The 19,869-nt window shown below is 32.9% G+C and overlaps 1 protein-coding gene across 1 annotated transcript in view; it reads right to left on the reverse strand.

Moving 5' to 3' along the window:
• The window catches only part of LOC148300610 (chymotrypsinogen B-like), a 53,032-nt gene that overhangs the window by 14,142 nt on the left and 19,021 nt on the right, over window positions 1-19,869 (reverse strand). Inside the window, exon 2 of the mRNA XM_088274526.1 lies at window positions 7,713-7,889. Within this exon, the coding sequence (XP_088130652.1) occupies window positions 7,713-7,889 (177 nt within the window). The remainder of the gene's footprint in view (window positions 1-7,712; window positions 7,890-19,869) is intronic.

The raw sequence follows: 19,869 nt of genomic DNA on the forward strand, positions 1-19,869 counted from the left end.
ACCCTTATCCGCACCCAATAGTGCATAGAGCACTGCATCATATATACGCAGTGTTGTCTTGATTGTGTACACATGAAGGAAAGGTGATCAGCCCTCCGTTTCAGGTACCAGTCCAGGGTAATATTAAATAAAAATAAGAGCGAAAAAATCACTTATTTATTTAACCCCTCACCTGGGAATCGAACCCGGGACCTCCAGTAAAGTAACCGAGCGTGCTGACCATTGCACTATTGAGGCGGACAAAATATAAATATGCCTCGACAAAATATATATTGTCCTTGCAAGCATTCTTCGCCTCTTCTACGTTCATGCGTCTCGAAATTTCTGTACAAGCATGGACATACTCAAAATATTTTGATAGAATCTTGTTCACTGCCTTTTTGTCGGTTTAACTTGAATTCTTCTTCTTCTTCTTTTTGGTGTAGGCATAAGGCCTACACCAAAAAGAAGAAGCCTATTTTCAAGACGGATAAGCCTCCTACGAAGTCGATTTCCAGCTGTCAATCCATCTCTTTGGTGGTCTGCCCGGGAGTCACACTCAAAATATTTGGATACAATCTTGTTCCATAGGCTTTTTATTTTAATTTCATTTTTTAGTTTTTTTACATCTTCTTTCACTCTTTTTGCCCTTCTTTATTTGGTTTTCTACTTTCTTCCTCATTGAACCGCTGCAAAACACTTGTCACTTAGCATGACCATCGAAGCAAAACGATATCACCTGATTGTTTTTGTATCAGAGTCATTATCAAGTCATGAGTCGTTACAATTATTTACAGGCGTTTACTATGTTCGTCGTTCGTTTCATCTTCTTCTTCTTCCTAGCTCCATTCCTACTTATCGTCTTTGTAGACTGTTGAAGTCAGCTATCCTCGTCCTCAGGTTGTGGGTCCTTCTATTATGGACAACGCCACCTAGGCCATGCCTTTGAATGGTGTTATCTTTCTGCACCATCCATGATTTTTTTCATGACGCAGCAGCTGGTCACTTAATAATTTTGTACATTTGAGAATACACCATTAAGACTCTGTTACCGTCTTTTTCTCCATTTGAATCCTCATTACTGAGGGTTGTAGCCCTTGTGGAAGCAATGTCTCTTCTCCAGTTATCCCTTGCCTGCGCTGCACGTAGCGCTCCAACCACCGAGGGCCTGCTGTTGCCCTAACTTGATCGGTCCAGAATAGAACCCCACACCACTTTGTCCTTGCAAACATTCTTCGCCTCTTCCACGATCATCTCCTCATGCACGCCCGACGATTATTTCGGCTCCTAACCTGTCCACTTTCGAGTATTTGACACACCTAACCATGCCAAGTTTTCCTCGGATTTCCTCTGCTCCTTTTTCCAACTACATTCACCTCATTCATTTTTTCCGTTCTTTCCTCACTCATTAGTCCCATATGTCCAAACCATATCAACACACCTTTCTTTTTATTTTTTTTAAAGAATAACCCGCAAAGCCAGAGGCTTGTCTGCAGTTTTGAATGTAAGGATTTTTTAAAACCCTTATCTGCACCCCAATGGTGCATAGGGCACTGCTTCATATAAACGCAGTGTTATCGTGATCGTTTACATATGAAGGAAAAGTGATCAGCCCTCCGCTTCAGGTACCAGTCCAGGGTAATATTAAATAAATATTAGAGTGAAAAAAAACACTTTTATTTATTTAACCCCCCCCCCCCGGGAATCGAACCCGGGACCTCCAGAAGGGTAGCCGAGCGTGCTGACCATTACACTACGGACGCGGACGGAATGTAAGGATAGGGAAGGTAAATGTAAAAAATGCATTACAAAAACACTTCATCAGACTAATTAAAAATAAATCTTTCTTGAATTTATTTTGAATTGACGGGAATCGAACCCGTGACGCCAGTTGCGCAGTTGAAAATTGCTGATTTTTTACATATGAGGTTTGATCATAAGATTTTTTGGCTTGATTGGTTTTATGGATAATTCATTTAAATGGACTTTTCGTCACAAGGACAAATATTGACGGGTTTTTTGAATACGGATTATATGTAAATACATCCCAAGAAAAATTCGTAAGAAACAGTGTGTAGAACGGTTTCTCTTCTATTCGCAGATGGTACTTTGGGCACTTTAAAAAATAGACTATCTTCTAATTTTGTCCGCCTCCGTAGTGCAATGGTCAGCATGCTCGGCTACCGTTCTGGAGGTCCCGGGTTCGATTCCCAGGGGGGGTTTAATAAATATATAAGTGATTTTTTTCACTCTAATATTTATTCAATATTACACTGGACTGGTACCTGAAGTGGAGGGCTGATCACCTTTCCTTCATGTGTAAACGATCGAGATAACACTGCGTTTATATGAAGCAGTGCCCTATGCACCATTGGGGTGCGGTAAGGGATTTATTATTTATTATTATTACTATCTTCTAATTTACTGATGGCAGACAGCGCGCTTCTTTACAACAGCTGTCACTTTGTATTTTTAAAGGAGTGAATGATATGTACTCGTACGTTCAGTTCGCTCGAAGTGTTTGCGCGGATAAGTGAGCCGAGTTAGCGACAGACAATGGAGAAGATTCAGCCGCCGGAACGGCGAGGAAAGTGAAAAGAAGAAAGAGCGAAATGGCCGCTGCGGTAGCGAGAGAGGCGATGTTACTATGGCCGGTGTTATAATCACAGATTGGTGAGAATTACGGACCCCCGAAGAAAGTAAAAACGTACTGCAAGAGCTAACGAAATTGGAGTGAAAACGAAAGTCGACGAAAGGGACACCGAAACCGCAAAGCGCCGATGTCTTTTTCACCAAATTACTAGTGAGTATTGGTCTGTAATGGAGTGCCATCACAGACCTTTTCATTTTTTATTATTAGTGAGTATTGGTCTGTAATGAGTGATTTTTTATTATTACTGAGTATTGGTCATTTCATTTTTTTATTATTAGTGAGTATTTGCCTGTAATGACCTTTTCATTTTTTATTATTAGTGAGTTTTGGTCTGTAATGACCTTTTCATTTTTTATTATTAGTGAGTATTGGTCTGTAATGAGTGAGTAATAAGTGGTGTGTAATTACTAGTGAGTATTGGTCTGTAATGGAGTGCCATTAGAGACCTTTTTATTTTTTATTATTAGTGCGTATTGGTATGTAATGAGTGATTTTTTTTATTATTAGTGAGTATTGGTCATTTCATTTTTTATTATAAGTGAGTATTGGTCTGTAATGAGTGAGTAATGAGTGGTCTGTAATTAGTAGTGAGTTTTGGTCTGTAATGGAGTGCCATCACAGACCTTTTAATTTTTTATTATTAGTTAGTATTGGTCTGTAATGAGTGATTTTTTATTATTAGTGAGTATTGGTCATTTCATTTTTTTTATTATTAGTGAGTATTGGTCTGTAATGAGTGAGTAATGAGTGGTCTGTAATTAGTAGTGAGTATTGGTCTGTAATGGAGTGCCATTACAGACCTTTTCATTTTTTATTATTAGTTAGTATTGGTCTGTAATGAGTGATTTTTTATTATTAGTGAGTATTGGTCATTTCATTTTTTTTATTATTAGTGAGTATTGGTCTGTAATGAGTGAGTAATGAGTGGTCTGTAATTAGTAGTGAGTATTGGTCTGTAATGGAGAGCCATTACAGACCTTTTCATTTTTTTATTATTATTAGAGATGTGCCGAGTTTTACCGAGTTACCGAGTACGAGTATTACTCGGTTTGTTGTTTGCCAAACCGATAACTCGACCGAACAACTCAATCAATCAATTATGCCCTACTTTACTGGATCCCAGATTCAGAATGAGATTTTTTTAATAATTAAAATGTAACTTCTTATTTTTTGACATCTCATCAAAGATGAAGAAGAATATGGAGTCTGTGCATTTACGGGGCTGACGACCGTCATAGGCTGGTTTAAGTGATCACTTTACACACGTGTAACATTCACCAATTCTACCCATTATTGACAACCACACTACTCAAATTCTTGGAAGTTCTATATATATATATATATATGAACCAATTTGTAAACACTGTTCTTGAATCACTAGAACTTCACAAGAGACATCTTTTTTTGAGATGAAAAGAAGCTTTTTATGAGCAGAAACTCTTTTATTAGTATGTGAGGTCCGAATCCTGGATTTTAGTCACACACATGAGAAACGCCAGAAAATATCATTTTAATTTTTATTTATTATTTGACCAGATAATTTATTTACAACGTTTTGAGTGTGTCCAAATACTTGTTCACAAATCTGGATTATCTCCAATTATACAAGTGTTTTATTTCAATGGACGAACTCAAAGACAATTTTAACACCTGATTTGCTGGATATACAAATATGGCTTCCCATACTTTTAGCCTACGCCAAAAAATAAATAAAATTACCGTCGTTTTCAAAAGGTTTTTTTTAAACAGTCATCAAATTTGTTTTTGGAGAACGTGGGTTAGTTTTATGTCTTGTAATAACACCATTTTGATGTTTTGTATAATGATAATGTATGATGTTGTTTGATGATTAGAAAAATACGTTTTAAAGAAGTCGAAAGGAATAATTCATACATTCGTTCAACGGATCTTTGTCAGACGGGAAGAATATCTAATTTAACATACTCAACCTGTAAAGTACTTCGTAAGATTCGTTTTGTGTTTATAACAGTCGATATAATTAATGTTTTCATTCATAATTTTCTTTTGGAAAAATCGCCTTCGAAAAAACGTCGTTTTCGTAAGTTGGCAATGAATGACGTCGCAGAAACGATGGAGCTATTTTAATATTGGTGACATTGCTAAATTATCGGTGGCTTTATTTGTTGGTGTCTACGGTCCGTCCTATTTATTTTTAATACATTTTAATATATTTTTAAAGTTTAAAAACGGTATGCCAAATACTTGAAAGTGGTCAGGTTAGGAGTCGTAACAATCGGTGGGTATGTATGAGGACATGCATGAACGTGGAAGAGGCGAAGAATGTTTGCAAGGACAGAGTGGTGTGGCGCTCTATTCTCTCTGCCTACCCCTGCGGGGAAGCGGCGTGATGGTTAGTTAGTCAAAAACGATCTCCTAAAAAATCTAGTTTTTTGATATATAAAGTTGTTGAAAGGAGTGAGCGATGTCCAAAGCATCTCAACACACCTTTCTTAATTTCATAAATAATGCTTATCACAGCCTTGCATTTTTCCTCAGCTTGCAAGAGCCTGGGTGAGGACTTATCAGACATCGTATCCGTGATAATTCATAAGAAACTGTCACGAGAGGTGGTATCATACATGATAAAACTAGTGAAGGACATTGCTACCATAAACCAAGCTAGGACACAAATGCAGAACCCTCTTCTAGTGGAACGGAAGGCCTGCTGAGGACAGTCAGCAGTCCGCCTTCTGCTGAGGAGTTCAACGTGGTTTCCTCCCAGCAATGGGCAAATGCTGACAAATCCCGATTGGCCCACACTAGATTATCCCTCCTGTTCCCAACACAGATAGAAATAAAATAAATATTTAGCTAGAATAAACAAAAATCCACTTAACGTACTAAGCTAATAAACCTTTGACAAAATAAGCAAGGTAAATCGAACATCTACCATACATGGTTTTGTACAAAACCATGTATGTTACATGATACATGGTTTTGACGCATATAGATACTATCTAAACTGCATTATTTCCTTATCACTTTTCTTGAAATTTTCTTTGTAACGTCCACGAAGAAGAATATGCTCCATCCGCGCAGTAATGAAGGCAAGAACTGTTAAATTTGGCGCCGCAGAATCAATTGGCTCAAAGACTGTTAGAGCGGACTTGGAGCAATTGCAAAACAGGTGAATTAGAGCACATCTAATAGGTGCTTAATTGGATATATTTTATACATTACATGTGTTTTCTGTTAAGTTAAAACGTGCCCAAGCATTATAACGTATGTTTCGTAATTGTATTATACAATACTTTAAGAAATACCACCTAAAGACCTACTCTAGGCAACTAGAAACTGCTGAAATGTGAATGCTGTGAAAGCTGGAGTGTCCCTTAGAGACAAAATAAAGAGTTCACGCATTCGTGGCAGCCTGGCTGTAACAGGCATCAATAGTAAGGTAGGGGAAAGGCAATTGGAGGTGGTATGGGCACATAGGACGCAGAGAACCTGGTCATATTGTGAACCAGGCAATCACACTGGGGAACTTCTAGAAAATTTGGTGATGGACTTACAATCTTGTATTTATTAAGACTGGCAGTGACAGGTATATTGAAAGCTTTTAGATGTAAATTCACAGTAAAATCGGGATACAATTTTATGTTGTTTCACATTTTCAATAAATTTCACAACTTTGTTTTAAAAAAAATTGCTTAGCAAGAGCAGATCTGTCAGGAAGCCTAGATGCTTCTGTATCCGATCTGGGCATGCGGTGGGACAGCTTTCAATGAACCAGGCAATCATCATAGATGTGAAAATAGTACAGAAAACAATAATTATATTAAGTTATTTAAAAATATATATTTATATATATATATTTCCAACAAAATTATTATTTACAAAATTTTAAGTCCCAAACATAGAAGCCATTTTTTTAAAAAAACGCAATTTTTCAATTTCTAAAGGGTGACAAATATTCGAATTTGAAAAAAAGTTTACCTTTGAGATTCTCAAATGATTTTTCAATTCCAAAATGTAATACTAAACAATTTCAACAAATAGGGTAATAAATTAAACCCTGAAGAGGGTAACCAACAGGTTGTTGCCGAAACTAGTTGGTTAGTAAAAATGTGAGTGGATCAGAACACAAAGTATTTTTATTTCTCGAAATAATGTAATTTTAACATAACTTCAAATATTCGGGAATTAAATATTTCAATAATAATAATAATAATAATAAAACCCTTACCCGCACCCCAATGGTGCACAGGGCACTGTGTAATATTAACGCAGTGTTATCTTGATCGTTTACACATGAAGGAAAGGTGATCAGCCCTCCGCTTCAGGTACCAGTCCATGGTAATATTGAATAAATATTACAGTGAAAAAATCACTATTATTTATTTTACCACCCTTGGGAATCGAACCCGGGACCTCCAGAACGGTAGCCGAGGGTGCTGACCATTACACTACAGAGGCGGACAAATATTTCAATAAACTCCCTAAAGAAATTAAAAAAATAGAAGACATAAAAATTCTTAAGAAAAAAATTAATGCCCATTACATATAAATCTTGGAAAAAATATATTAAAAAAAGACTATTATACCATTCATTATATAAAACATTACACCTTGAGTTTAAGTCCCTCTCCAAGCACTCAAGAGCTCAGTTCCTTTTTTGGAGAGGCACAGCGAATCTAAAACTATAAATTTGCCATATGTATATTTATACATATGGCAAATTGTATTATGTTTAGAAATTGTATCATGTTGTACTTAAAAATGTAACTATATTAAATTAAAAATTTAAAAAAATAAAAATCTTCTTCGAAGGACATCAAGAGGAAGATTAAAGAATTCACGGAGGCTGCAGAAATTTCATTCATGATTCGAAAGCACAACCTGGGTGACATTGTCCATGGTCCAGAAGGACCTACAGCCTGAGGACGAGGAGAGCTCTACCACCAACAGTCTACAAAGACGATAAGTTGGGATGAATCCAGGAAGAAGAATATATATTCTACAAAATTACAAAGTAGATCGCTTCAAAATCCATCTTCATCTATGCTGAGATATGCATTTATAATATTTTTTTGTAATGGTGCAATTGCCGGGTACTTACTGACGTTGTGGAGGGTTGGAGGTTCGGGCTTGTCCGCGGGCAGGTCCCTGTCCACGCAGCACGCCCATATCATCCCTCCGGAGCACAGGTCCACGGGGCGACCGCCGCCAAGCACGCAGGAGATGCTCAGCCCGCACTCAAACTTGGCGCCCTTATACCGACAGCTCTGAGGGATCACTGAAACGCAACAATTCATTTTATTAATTGATAGAAAGAAGAGATAACACCTCGAGAACGAAAAACGTTCTTAGAATAACCGAAATGAAGACTCCACGACGCATTGCAGGCCCAACACTTCGCGGCAGAATATGACAGATGTATGATAGATGTTCGAATAGTGAAATAAGGAAGGAATGAAAAGCTGAGATAAGCATTATCGATAAAATTAAGAACGGTGTGTTGAGATGGTTTGGTCATGTAGAACGAATGAGTGAGGAAAGAACGGTAAAACAAATTTATGAGGCGAATGTAATTGGAAAAAAGAGCAGAGGAAGACCGAGAAAAACTTCGAAACAATCTGCGGGTATGTATCCTCATACATACCCTCAGATGCGTGAACGTGGAGGAGGCGAAGAATGTTTTTAAAGACAGAGTGGTGTGGCGTTCTATTCTCTCTGCTTACCCCTGCGAGGAAGTAAATATATATATATATATATATATATATATATATATATATATATATATATATATAAATATATTTATATGTATATATATATATATATATATATATATATATATATATATATATATATATATATATATATATATATATATATATATATATATATATATATATATACATATATATATATACATTATATATATATATATATATATATACATATATATAAACATTTATTTATTTACTTTAAGTTTCTTTCAGACTCTTTTCATTCTTCATACATTCAGGCATTTTCAAACCCTTATTCATTATTTAATTTTGCGACTCTATTTTTTTCTCCAAAAATGGCTTATTATATCCTTATTTCTAGTACTATGTATGTGTAAAACTATTTCATCCTTAAAATATTTAGGTAATTTATACTTTTAAAAAATTGAATAATTATGTACATAGATCAGTTGGAAAACTGAAGATGTTTTTTATTTATTTAGCTGGGAATACGTAAGTATGTCAGATATTTCCATATTGTACGGATATGAAAATTGCTTCCGTGTTGATTTTCCCACAGTTTTAAGAAATTTCTCACAATTTTCACGCGTGCGTGTCTCACATATGAAAGTTCATTGTATTTTGTAGAGCCTACATCTTGCATTGTTCCTCTGTCAAAACCGCAATCAAATCAGGCAACATACATGTGCTCATATCGCTCACTCCTTTCAACAACGTCATATGTCAAATATCGTCAATTTTCAGTTGTGCATGTTTTCGGCATACCCAGAAAATGTACTGTATCCCAGCAAAAGAGGCATGTTTTTAACTTAATATTTACCCGCTACAGGGCAGAAAGTGTTGTTTTTGCATTTTGAAGAAAAGGTGTTGTTTAATTATTTTTTTAACATACTAAATATTTTTCAAATGGAGAAAAAACATTCAGATTTTACCTAAAAAGATCTGTTGTGCAGTAAAAAGTGGTTTTATATTATCCACTGACACTTCGTGATGGAATTGCATTTTTCAATATATTATTAGATTAAAACCAATATTTTTAGCTATTCCACTTTATTTGAAAGCTTATATATATTTCCCTTTTCCACTTTATTTGAAAGCTTATATTTTTAGCTTAAATAAAGTGGAAAAGCTAAAAATGTTGGTTTTAATCTAATAATATATTTAATAAGTGGCTTGGTATTTATTTTTAATACATATCATTATATTTTTAAACTTTAAAAACGTTCTTCCAAAAAATCAAGTGTTTTGATTTATGACGTTCTTGAAAGGAGTGAGCGAGATGTGCTCATACCTGGCTCTACACATGGTTATAACGCATCAAGTCCAACATACTTCCTTGCTGAGCTCTTGGAAGTGTGTGAGGAAAATTTGTAATGATAGCTGGATGCTGTATCAATTTTTTTATATACGATATTGAATGCGAAGCGATAGTGCAAGTATACAAGCCTGCAGTCATCTGAAGGATGCCTGAAAAAAAATATATGGAAAAACCCTGACATGAAGATCGTCAGCAAAATTAAAATATATAAAATTTGTGTACTGTACATTCGATCCCATATCGCTCACTCCTTTCAACAACGTCATAATATATTTAAAAAAAACTAGATTTTTCAAGAGATCGTTTTTAAAGTTTAAAAATATAATCAAATGTATTAATTAAAAATAAATATCAAGCCACTTATTGAACTTTTTACTGTGCAACAGATCTTTTTAGGTAAAACCTGAATGTTTTTTCTCCATTTGAAAAATATTTAGTATGTGTAAAAAAATTATAAAACAATACCTTTTCTTCAAAATGCAAAAACAACACTTTCTGCCCTGCAGCGGGTAAATATTAAGTTAAAAATATGCCGCTTTTGCTGGGATATAGTACATTTTCTTGGCATTCGGAAAACATGCACATTTGAAAATTGTCGATTTTTGATATATGACGTTGTTGAAAGGAGTCAGCGATATGACATGATGGGTCGCACACAATTTGTATATATTTCAATTTTGCCAACGATTTTTATATCAGGGGTTTTTAATATAGAATTTATATAGATCAAATCATATTATCTACAATACAACAAAGTGAATGGTGCACTGAAATCAGTTATAGCAAATAAAAACCTGTCAGCGGAAGCTAAACTGGCAGTGCACAACGGAGTCCTGGTTCCAACTCTAATGTATGGAAGTGAAACATGGAGTTGGCAAAAGAAGGATGAAAGTAGACTGAATGCAGTCGACATGCGATCTCTCAGAAGAATGTGCGACAAAACGATGTATGATATATGTGCGAATAGTGAAATAAGGAAGGAATGCAAAGCTAAGACAAGCATTATCGATAAAATTAACAAAGGTGTGTTGAGATGGTTTGGACATATAGAACGAATGAGTGAGGAAAGAACGGTAAAACAAACTTATGAGGCGAATGTTAGCGGGAAAAGAAGCAGAGGAAGACCGAGAAAAACATGGCACGATCAGGTATGCCATATACTTGAAAGTGGTCAGGTTAGGAGTCGTAACAATCGGCGGGTACGTATGAGGAGATGCATGAACGTGGAAGAGGCGAAGAATGTTTGCAAGGACAGAGTGGTGTGGCGCTCTATTCTCTCTGCCTACCCCTGCGGGGAAGCGGCTTGACGGTTAGTTAGTTAGTTAGTTATATTATCTAAGACATGACATCTAGGCCACACATTTTGCAAGACCCACAAAATATGACATGACATAATAAAACGTTATGTGATGTAATTGTAAAAAGGAAATGGTTTCAAACAGTTTTGGAGTTCCATTGTTGAATTTCCTGATTTTTCAAACATACTTAAAGGCCTAATTAAAGCACGTACTATTTACTCAACACACACCGCATCAGTGATGCTCAAACGTGTTTGGCTACAAGACCCTTTTGAGAAAGTAAATATTTTACAATTTCATTCATTTCATTCAGACCTTTATCCGCATCCCAATGGTGCATAGGGCACTGCATTATATAAACGCAGTGTTATCTTGATCCGCAAAAAAAAAATGTGTCAAAAGTCTGCGTAATCGGAGGGCATGTATGACTAGATGTATGGATGTGAAGGAGGCGAGCAGTGTATGTCAGGACAGAAGAGTGTGGCGTTCCATCCTCTCTGCCTACCCCTGCGGGGAAACGGCGTGATGGTAGTAGTAGTAGTAGTTATCTTGATCGTTTACACACGAAGGAAAGGTGATCAGCCCTCCGCTTCAGGTACCAGTACAGGGTAATATTTAATAAATAAAAGAGTGTAAATTTCACTCATATTTATTTGACCCTCCTGGGAATCGAACCCGGGACCTCCGGAATGGTAGCCGAGCGTGCTAACCATTACACTACGGAGGCGGACAATAAATAATAAATATTTTAAGGGGATCAAAATAATAAAAATAATTATAATAATCGGCAGGTCTGAAGCACAGGAGTGATCACCTTGCCTTCATGTAAGTAACAATCAAGATAACACACCGCGTCAATATGATGCAGTGCCCTATGCACCATAGGGTGCGGATAAGGGTAAGATGTAGAGGGGGTGCATGAATTCGGAAGACGCGAATAATATTTTTAAGAGAGTGTTGTGGCGTTTTATCCGCTCTGCCTACTCTGCGGGGAAACGACACCGACAGGTCGATAATATACGGTTTAAAATTAAAAGTTGTATTTGTAATGTGTGGATGACTTGCATGTTAGTCTTATAATGATACGGGTGAAAAATGATATTTTTTATTTTTTTATTTTAAGTATTTATGAAAGAAGTTCCAATGGTGAAACAAGGAAAGAATGCATAGCAGAGATAAGGATTATCAATAAAATTAGTGTTTGGATATATGGACCGAATGAGTGAAGAAAAAATATTTTTAAAAAACGTACAACAACGCTTTGAACCCTATTAAAATAGTTCAGAAAACAATAATTTGAGTCATTTAAAAAAAAAAATCCAACAAAATTACTATTTTCATCATTCGTCCCAAGTCACTAATGTAGAAACCGTTTTAAAAAATCGATTCTTCAAGTATTAGGGTGATAAATATTTAATATGTATTGAAAGAAAAATTCATCTTTAAAGTTTCAAAACAAATTTACAATAGGAAAATGCATTACCGAAAAATTCCAACAGAACTCCAAATATTTGGGAACAAAATATCTCGAAAACCTTCCCACAGATATATAAAAAAATATAAAATATTCGAAATTCTAAAAAAAATAATTAAATGCTTTTTAAACATGTCAATCGAAAGAAGAAAAACACATAAAATAAAAAAATATAAAGAAGAAAAAAAACTATTATTTCATTCATAAGTATTAACAATAAATTTGATTGTAAGTCCCTCTCCAAGCACAAGAGCTTAGTCTCTTTTTTGGAGAAGAGCGGCGTTAACTAGTATGAAGATATACGAAATAGAATTGTTTAGGAAACAAAGAAAACAAAAATATGTTTTCTTGAATGATTTTCTAAGATACTTAATGGCACATTTTATAAACTTTATAAAACAAAACAATTTTATTTTTAACCACTTTTTATTGGTGCTTTTATTCTCTAACCGGTTTCGACAAGAACCTTGTCATCATCAGAGTTAAGCATGCACATGTTTAACCCTGATGATTATAAGGTTCTTGTCGAAACCGGTTGGAGAAAAAAAATACCAATAAAAAGTGCATAATAGTTTTATTTTATAAAAATAATATATTTAAAAACAACATAAATAAAATACCCTTACTTCTTTCTAAAAGTTGGACTATGTTTCCATCGCTGTCGTGGTAGCTTCCTTTTCTCCTCGCAAACGCGTCAAGGATCATCAAATCCTTCTCCTGCTGTGTCGACGGCCTCTGCCTATCCAAAGGATATATGTCGTCGACATTCCTGAACAAGTCTACATCGAAATTCACGACGTCTCCATCATCTGCCTTAGAAAATCCGCATGAATTCGAAAAAACTGCACTTAGTATGAAAATGGCGCCCAATGTGGGGCTTAAATTTTGAAACCAATTTTTTCTTTTATTTTTAAAACAAACAGAATTATTTCTACTTATTTTATTCAATTTATCACTTGAATGTTTATAATCTTTAGTTTTTCTTAATTTTTTGGTACATTTTTGATCTTCAGTGTCCGAAATTTGGCGTTTTATACAAGTTTTTTGTTTTTCAGTTGTATACTTAGTCCATTGTACGCACTCTTGTATTAATAAGTCTATATCAGTCATTTTTATGCGGAGTAAACTATTTTCTGCACTGCACTTTCATTTTCAGCCGTATAAATACTTCCGGATGGGTTCTTATGCAAAACTGAATAATATAACGGCTTATTCAAAATCCAACAATGGCTTTGCACTTAAAATTGTAAAGATGGATGGTTGATTATTGTTTATTTGAAATGAACTGTACCCGGCCAAGCATTGCTTTGGTTTAGTCAAGTAAAATGGAAAAAAACAAACTGTTTGCAAATAAATGAAAACAATAAATTTTCATTAATTGATTCGGCAGTCACCTTGTGGTAAAATCAATCCACGTTAAATTAATGTTTTACTTAGTAAATAGCACTTTTTCTTAAAATCTTTTTATGCATTACGCATCATTTTCAATGCATCGAAACACGTGTTACAGTAGATTAAAAAAAAATGGTATTTACTTAGTAAAACTATATATATATATATATATATATATATATATATATATATATATATATATATATATATATATATATATATATATATATATATATATATATATATATATATATATATATATATATATATATATATATATATATATATATATATATATATATATATATATATATATATATATATATATATATATATATATGTATATATTTATAGTATATATATATGTATATAACGTGGTAATATTTTCCTTTTGAAAATTAAGTGTAAATAATATGTAAAGTGGGTGTATAATAATAAAATAAACAATGTGTTGCTTTGTAATTAAAGAAACGACAATAAAAGTTTATTCTTAATTAATCTTTACAATAATTTTTATATCTATATGATTCTGACAGTTAATAATATTATCGGAAGTCTTTTGTTTTCTTCTGAGTGACGCATGCGACATCTGTTGGTAGAACTGTTTTATGTAGGTACTATTTGTAGGTACTTAATAAAATGTATGGGTAGGTACCTAGTTATTTTATTACATCTCCCCCCTTGGGGATGAAAATTCATAGTAAAATTTTCACTCGTCCTCCGGATCATCTTCTTGTAGTGAAGGGACTGGTATAAGTTTAGTGATATGATAAAGGTTTGATTTTATTTTTTTGTGACCTGTATCAATTCTGTATATTGAGTTAGAAATTTTTTCAATAATTTTATAAGGTCCAATTTTTAGTTCATCCAATTTTTTTCTGTTTAGCTTGTTTCCATTTTCCACATACACCATGTCTCCTACGTTGAATTCGCAGCCTATTCTATTTTTGTCAAATAATGTTTTATTGTAATTATGTGATTTTATTGTATTTTCAAGCGCTATTTTCCTGTCTCTAATCCAGTCATTATTAGATTTTCCTTGTTTTAATTCGTTGGGTAAAATATTTACATCTGTACCATATAAAAGATAACTTGGGGAAAAGTCAGTGACTGAGTGATTAGTATTATTATATTTATTAACACATTCTTGAGCTATTGTGGTCCATGCTCTTCTTTTTCCTTTTTCATTTATTTTGCATCTGATTTTGTTCACCAATGTTTGATTCAGCCTTTCATTTAGGCCATTTGAGAATGGTGCATTTACTGCAGTGAAGATTATTGGGATCTGCTTGTCATTTAAGAATTCCTTGAATTCTTTCGAGTTTATTCCTGGGTATTGGTCGGTGAGAAGCATACCAATATCCTCGGTTTCTGTTATTTTGATTAGTTTTATAAAATCATTTGCATTCTGAGTTTTCGAGGTTAAAATAAATGCGTATCTTGTAAAGTGATCCACTAAGAGATGTAGATATTTTTTTGTTGATCTTGAACCTCCTAAACCTCCAATTGTGTCTAAAGATATTATTTCAAAAGGCTTTGTGGCCGGGCCTAGATGAGACATAAATCCAAATTTCTTTTGTCCTCTTGATTTATTTTTAATACAAATTTCACAATTTCTACAAATTGTTTTTATGTTTTTCGTCAAATTTTTGGCTGTGTAATGTGGACTAATAGTCTTTTGCATTTGTCCAATTCCAATATGGCATAGGTTTTCATGTATGTCTTTTATGATTTCGATGCTAAACGGTTCTGAAAGAATTATTTTTTCTTTTTTCTTGACCTTTTTAAAATAGACATTGTTTTTTTCAATCCATTTGTTTTTTTTCTGTTGAATTCTTTCATTTTTATTCTGATCTCTTAAAATATCTTCTAATTTAACCAAATTTACAACTTTTAATTGTTCATCTGCATTTTCACTCGATTCTAATACTGGATTCCTGCTTAGACAATCTGCTTCTAAATTCTTCTTTCCTGGATTATATTTTATTTCAAATTCATATTGCGATAAATAATATGTTAAATCACCTAACTCTTCATCGGTCCTAGATTTCAGATTCATATTTTCCAAAGGTTTGTGATCTGAATAAACCGTAAATGATTTACCTATTAACCAGTATTGCCAGTATCTTACTGCTTCCTTAATTGCTAAACATTCTAAATATATTGCTTTTTTTTTCTTCTGGGCTTCATTTAGTTTTTTTGAAAAGTATGCCACTGGTTTTTCTCTACCATCGGGCTGCTTTTGTTTCAAAATGGCCCCAACACCTTCTAAAGAAGCATCGGTATAAATGTTGATTGGTAAATCCTGATCAAAAATTTCTAGAACGGGCTGTGAGCAAAGCATGCTTTTTGTTATTTCAAATGCTTTTTGGCATTTATCACACCAAATAAATTTTTGATTTTTCCTTAGTAAGTTATGCAATGGATCTAGTAATATTGCACTCTTTGGTATGTATTCGTGGTAAAAGTTTATTTTCCCCAGAAATTGTCTTACATTTTTTATCGTTTTTGGAACAGGAAAATTCTTTATTGAAATCAAATTATCCTTTACTGGTTTTATTGAATTATTTTGAATTATATGACCTAGATATTTTACCAAGTCTGACGCAAATGCGCATTTTGTAAATTTTAACCTGAAACCTTCCGTTTCGATCGCTTCCAGCAACTGTGTTAGATGTTTAATGTGCTCAGCAAAAGTTTTAGAAAATATAAGAATATCATCTATGTAATTAACGGTGAAATCAGTAAGTTTATACTTTCTTAATATGTTACCTAGTATCCTTTGAAAAATTGCTGGTGAGGTCTTCAATCCAAATGGTAGGCAAGTCCATTGGAAATGTCCTTCTTGTGTAACAAATCCCGTCTTTTTTCTGTCTTCGATTCGTAAAGGAATAGACCAAAACGCTGAGTTTATATCTAGTGTTGAAAAAAATTTGCAATTCCTGGTCTTTATCATTAGGTCTTCAATTAAAGGAAATGGTTGAGCTTGAGGCACTACTATTTTATTCAAGTCTCTGAAATCTATACACAGTCTGGATTTTTTGTTTTCCTCTTTTTTAAATGCCAATGTAACAGGTGCAGCAAATGGACTGTAGGATTCTTCTATTAGCTTATTATCCAGTAATTTTGCAATTTGTTTTTCTATCTCCTTTTTATCTTCTACAGTACATCTGTAAGGCCTCTTACTGCAATATCTGTCTACTAGTAAGTCTATCCTCGCTTCGTATCCACTAACAGTGCCAATATCATATTTGTCTTTTGCAAAAACGGATTTATATTTGCAAATCAGTTCATTTATTTTAGATTTTTGAAATTGATTTAAATGATTTATTTTTATTTCAAAATCTTCTTCTTTTACATGTTCATTATAATTTATTTTGCATTCCTTGCTGTTGTTATTTTCTGTATTTTTAAATTCACTATTTTTAATTTTATATTTTGTAGAAATTTTTTCTACTTTCTTTTTATTTTCATTTTTCAAGCATTGTCTTTGTGTTATTTTTAAGTCTTCATTTTGGATTAGTTTAAATTTTTTTATCATATCTAATCCTATCAAAAAATCATATTTGAAATTTTCTTCATCAATAATATATACATCAACGTTTTTTTCCAATTCAAATATTTTTATTTTCAAAGTCGTCAAACCGTTTGTCTTTTTAACACCATTAATTGTTACTAAATCTGCTTCATTCATATTGTTTCCTTTTCCTTTTAGTTTTAATAACTTAGAATTTATTAGAGAAACATTTGAACCTGAATCGTAAATTCCAAATATTTCAATTTGATCATTTAGTAATAGTTTGACATTTATTAATGGTGTTACTATTCGTTTTTTTGATCGGTTTCGTTTAACTTAGCTTCTATAACTGAATTGTTTACATGTCTGATAGTATTTTTATTATTAAACTTATCATCCTCCTTTGTTCTAAACCAGCACGTTACTTCAGGGTGATATCGAGTTCCCTTATTTAATTTTTCACAAATCTTACATGGACTTTTATCTTTAATTTTACCACTAGTTCTTAGATTTCCATATCTTCTTTGATCCGAAAACCTTTTTTTATTTACAATGTTTTCGTGTTTTTTTACTTCATTGAATAAATCGACTGTATCTTCTAATTTTTCTCTATCAATCATATTAATTATAAATTCTGGTAAACCAGCCACAATAAGATCTACTAAGGTACCCATGTCGATCGTTCTTCTCATCTCCAACAAAAGTTTTTCCTTCCTTATGGCATAGTCTAACAAGGAACCGTCGTTATATTTAAAAGATAATGCAAACATTACATGGTTCCATCCCTTGTTTGTAAATGTTTTACAAAAGTTGTTTTTCCATACTATCCATTCTGAGTTCATGGAAAATTTTATCATCATCGAACTGTACCAATCTTCACAACTTTTATCCATAAACAATCTTAATATTTCAATTTTTTTCTCATCCGTTGTCACCTCAAAACGTATACATTCTTTTTCAAAAATATCCATCCACTGGTTTGCATTAGGATTTTTGCTTGTAAATTTTTCAATGATGAACTTCTCTGAAATATCTTTTAAATTTTGATGTTTGCTTACCTGAGCATTTTGTATTAATTTTTCTAGTAAGTTTTGTAATGTTTGAGGAGCAGTATCCATTTTTATTTTTATTTTGTTTCTTTATTTTTGATTAACAAAATTGTCGTTTTATAACGTGGTAATATTTTCCTTTTGAAAATTAAGTGTAAATAATATGTAAAGTGGGTGTATAATAATAAAATAAACAATGTGTTGCTTTGTAATTAAAGAAACGACAATAAAAGTTTATTCTTAATTAATCTTTACAATAATTTTTATATCTATATGATTCTGACAGTTAATAATATTATCGGAAGTCTTTTGTTTTCTTCTGAGTGACGCATGCGACATCTGTTGGTAGAACTGTTTTATGTAGGTACTATTTGTAGGTACTTAATAAAATGTATGGGTAGGTACCTAGTTATTTTATTACATGTATATATATATATATATATATATATATATATATATATATATATATATATATATATATATATATATATATATATATATATATATATGTATATATATATATATATATATACATATATAATTATATATATATATATATATATATATAAATATATATATATATATATATATATATACATATATATATATATATATATATATATATATATATATATATATATAAATATTTATATATATAAATATATATATATATATATATATATATATATATATATATATATATATATATATATATACATATATATATATATATTATGAGTGGGTAAATATACTTGACACTCCAAGACGGAATCGGTTAGAATTACACATTTACAAAAATAAGATTCTTTTATCGTCGTAATTTGGCCAATTACCGGTTTCGCAACTTTCGAACATTGACGAAATTTCACTTTTAAACTTGAATCAAGTACCGTCTCTAGAAAACCGGCTTTCCGAGGAATGCATTGGGCCAACTGTGCAATAAATTAGATTGTACCTCTATATTACACTCGTACACATTATTTGAACGTATTTAGATAGTACCGGCATAGTAACTAAAGTAATTAATGAAATATAAAGAAAAATAACAAGCTAGCTCCGTAGGGAAAGGTACAGAGAAGAGAACGCTGCACCAATCGGTATTTGCAAACAAACTTCGTCCCTTAACGTGAAATAAATATTCAAACATCTCCTCATTTATTCATTTAATTCATTCAAACCCTTTTCCGCACCCCAATGGTGCATTGGGCACTGCATCATACAAACGCAGTATTCTATTGATCGTTAACATATGAAGGAAAGGTGACCAGCCCTCTGCTTCAGGTACCAGTCCAGGGTAATATGGAATAAATGTTGGAGGTAAAAAATCATTTACATTTTTTTGACCCCCCCTGGGAATCGAACCCGGAACCTCCAGAACGGTAGCCGAGCATGCTGATCATTACACTAAGGAGGCGGACAAAATATATATATGTATGCCCTCCGATTATACCGACTCCTGACCTGTGCACCCTGTAGTT

The sequence above is a fragment of the Brachycentrus maculatus genome, unplaced genomic scaffold (assembly GCF_059751285.1).
Source record: "Brachycentrus maculatus isolate JH-2025_06_01 unplaced genomic scaffold, ASM5975128v1 h1tg000685l, whole genome shotgun sequence".
Lineage (NCBI taxonomy): Eukaryota > Metazoa > Arthropoda > Insecta > Trichoptera > Brachycentridae > Brachycentrus > Brachycentrus maculatus.